The following is a 3033-nucleotide window of genomic DNA, read 5'->3' as shown; positions in this document are numbered from 1 at the left end:
AGAGAATAATGGAGTCTGTTCTTCCTGCATCCGCGGTCCTTCTCCCCGAGACAGTCCCCTAAACACAGAACTTCAGCAAAAATCAAAGCAGGAAAGATGAAGTGGAATTTGAGAAGTCCTGGTGGGGAAAAGATTCCATTTTCATTTGCAAATCTAAACAAAGGTGGACTCCATAAAATATTAACCATAGTAACTAATGATGAAGGTTTATCTAATAACACAGCACAGCCAACATAACAGAATAACAATCACACTAAAGATATGATGTGTTCAGAAGGAAACTAAAGCTAAGTTACCAGCATTTTAAGGAAAATAACAGGGAGAAAATAAACCAAGTGGGCTTACAAATGGAGGAAATACAGTTAAAATTTTTTTATAAATCTCTGACAATAAGATTATACTCTTGTCAAACAAAATTAATACTAACCTTTTTTTTTTGTAGCAAAGACTTTTAGTGGGCATCATAGTTTACAAATGCACCAGAGAATCATGCAATGCTGCCTGCATTGGTTGCAATTCTGGGCCACAAGTCTGCACACTCCTTTGCAACTGGACCTGTGATGGCGGAACCTTTCATCTCGCGTTTGTTATTTACTATGACCCCTGTATTATCTTCAAAATAAAGAAACACCCCATCTTTTCTTCGGCATGACTTTCGTTGTCAAATTGCCACTGCTGGATGGACCTTTCTGGTTTGCCCTTCTTCACTGTGGCCATCACCATGTCACCCACACCAGCGGCAGGAAGTCTGTTCAGTCGTCCCTTGATTCCCTTCACAGAGATGATATACAAATTTTTGGCTCCTGTGTTGTCAGCGTAGTTGATCACTGCTCCTACAGGAAGACCCAGGGAAATCCGGAATTTCACACTGGAGGACCCACCACGTCCTCGCTTCGACATCTTGGATGCTTAGAGAGAGGTAAAAAGGAAGTAGACACAAAGGACAGGAGCATTTTTCAAATATTTTTCCTCAATGGATTAACATTTTCAAGAAATTGAAAGGCAATGTGTCCAGAGAAGGTTTGCCTGTTTCTTCAATATATGTTGAGGAGCCAGTTCACACAGAAGTAAACGGGCTATTTAGCTTCTAAGGCAAATATTTATTTTTATTAGCACATATTAATTGTACAAAATAATGGACTATTTATTATGACTTTCTCATACCTGTATATACTTCGATCATATTCACCTCCCATTATCCCCTTTTCCCCAAACTCTAAAATAGCTCATTAAAATAATCTTAGTTGTGGGGACAAGTGAGATGGCTCAGGTAAAAGCACCTGCTGCCAAGTTTGATGGCCTGAGTTCAGTCCCTGAACCTACATAGTGGAAGGACAGAAGCAAGAACAGCAAGCTGTCCCTGACCTCCATGCATATACCTTGGCACATGAGTACCCAAACTAAATAAATAAATACATATTTTTAAATTTAAGTGATAATAATCTCAGTAATTCTATATACTTTACAAATTAAAAAGGAAATATTTCCTAACATTTGAGAAGCTGAGATGGAAGAATATTGTAAATTTGAGGCCAGCCTGGGCTACACAGAGAGACTCTGGTGCTCCCTGTTCCCAAGAAGGAAGGAAGGAAGGAAGGAAGGAAGGAAGGAAGGAAGGAAGGAAGGAAGGAAGGAAGGAAGGAAGGGAAGGAAAAAGAAATAAAGATGTGTCTTTTCCCTAAGATTTCAAAGTCTTTAAAAGCCCTCAAGAATGGTACCTCTTCAAAAGGCTGAGGCAGTAGGATCACTTGAGCCCAAAAGTTAAGGTCAGCCTCAGCTATATAGCAAGACCCTGTCTCAAAGAAAAACAGTGAATGTCATCTATTACCTTGACCTAAAAGATTTTTCAAGGATTCCTTTCACTTTTTGTGGGTTGAAAAAAATTTTTCACTAAGCTGGGTGTGGTGGCACACACCTTTAATCCCAGCAGGGAGGCAGAGGCAGGCTGATCTCTGTGAGATCAAGTCCAGGCTGATCTACACAGTAAGTTCTCTGCCAGCTGGGGCTACAAGGAGACCAAAAATTCTACTAAAATAGTAATTATTAGTTAAATAATTCACTGATATCAGCATATCTCTGTCACCATTAAAATCACTTGTAAATGCAACTATAAAATTGTATTCTAATTTTTTATTGCACCAACTAGCCACTACTGCCTCAAAATAACCATTTTTGCTTGACAAAAAGTTGCTAATATTCTAACTTTTGTTTTTTGTCTTGGTGCTTGTGGGAGACTTAATTGCAACTCACATAGGCAATTATTAAGGCCTGAATAGAAAATGTTTAAATTAAAAATACTATGTTCATATTCAAGAATCATTGTAATTGGTCTATTAAACAGCAGCTTTGCAGCAGGGTCTACATTTTTATTTGCTTCATTACTTAAAACTAAATAGCAATTATTAGCATATTGCAGTGACTAAGTATTCCATAGTTTACATTGTTGGTTTTAACAGCTTTGTATTGACTCATTGCCAATTTCTATATTCATTTAATATTGATTCTGAGATAGGTGGTGTTTTGGCTGAATTCTCTGCTTTTATATCATCTTTTTTTTTTTTTTGGTCTTTTTAAGACAGGGTCTCCCTGTAGCCCCAGCTGTCCTGGAACTTACTAGGTAGACCAGGCTGGCCTTATATCATCTTTAAAAAGAAAAAAGCTAGAAGGAATCCAATGAGGAAGATGACTGCATTAGTTAAGATAGGATGGGCTGTGAGCAGTAACGATCTCCACAATGACTTACTTCTCTCTCTTTATATGTCTATTACCAGTTGGCTATGAATCAACTCCACGTCACCTTCACTATGGTGCTGAGGTGATGGACAGCTCTGCTAGGGCAATACAAGCCTGTATAGCAGACAAAGAAGCACCATATCTAGAAGCTTGAGATGGCTGTCTTAGCATCTGTTGGAAGTACCATGCACACCAGTGCTCTCATTTTCTTGAACAAAGCGAGTCATATAAATAATCCTGGATGCATAATCCTCTCATGGGAGAGAGATCACAAGGAGAGAGAGGGGAGAGGAGCACCAA

The 3033-nt window shown here is 38.7% G+C and overlaps 1 protein-coding gene across 1 annotated transcript; it reads right to left on the bottom strand.

Moving 5' to 3' along the window:
• Positions 1-444: 444 nt before the first annotated feature.
• Positions 445-900, bottom strand: LOC103733253 (60S ribosomal protein L23-like). Its single transcript, XM_008832057.3, is given in 2 exon segments — positions 445-690; positions 693-900. Coding segments are annotated over 2 exon segments (411 nt in total). The 3' UTR covers positions 445-487.
• Positions 901-3033: the final 2133 nt, after the last annotated feature.

This window comes from Nannospalax galili, unplaced genomic scaffold (assembly GCF_000622305.1).
Source record: "Nannospalax galili isolate Female #2095 unplaced genomic scaffold, S.galili_v1.0 scaffold734, whole genome shotgun sequence".
Lineage (NCBI taxonomy): Eukaryota > Metazoa > Chordata > Mammalia > Rodentia > Spalacidae > Nannospalax > Nannospalax galili.
The sequence above is the reverse complement of the archived record's forward strand: the minus strand, read 5'-3'. Positions and strand labels throughout refer to the sequence as shown.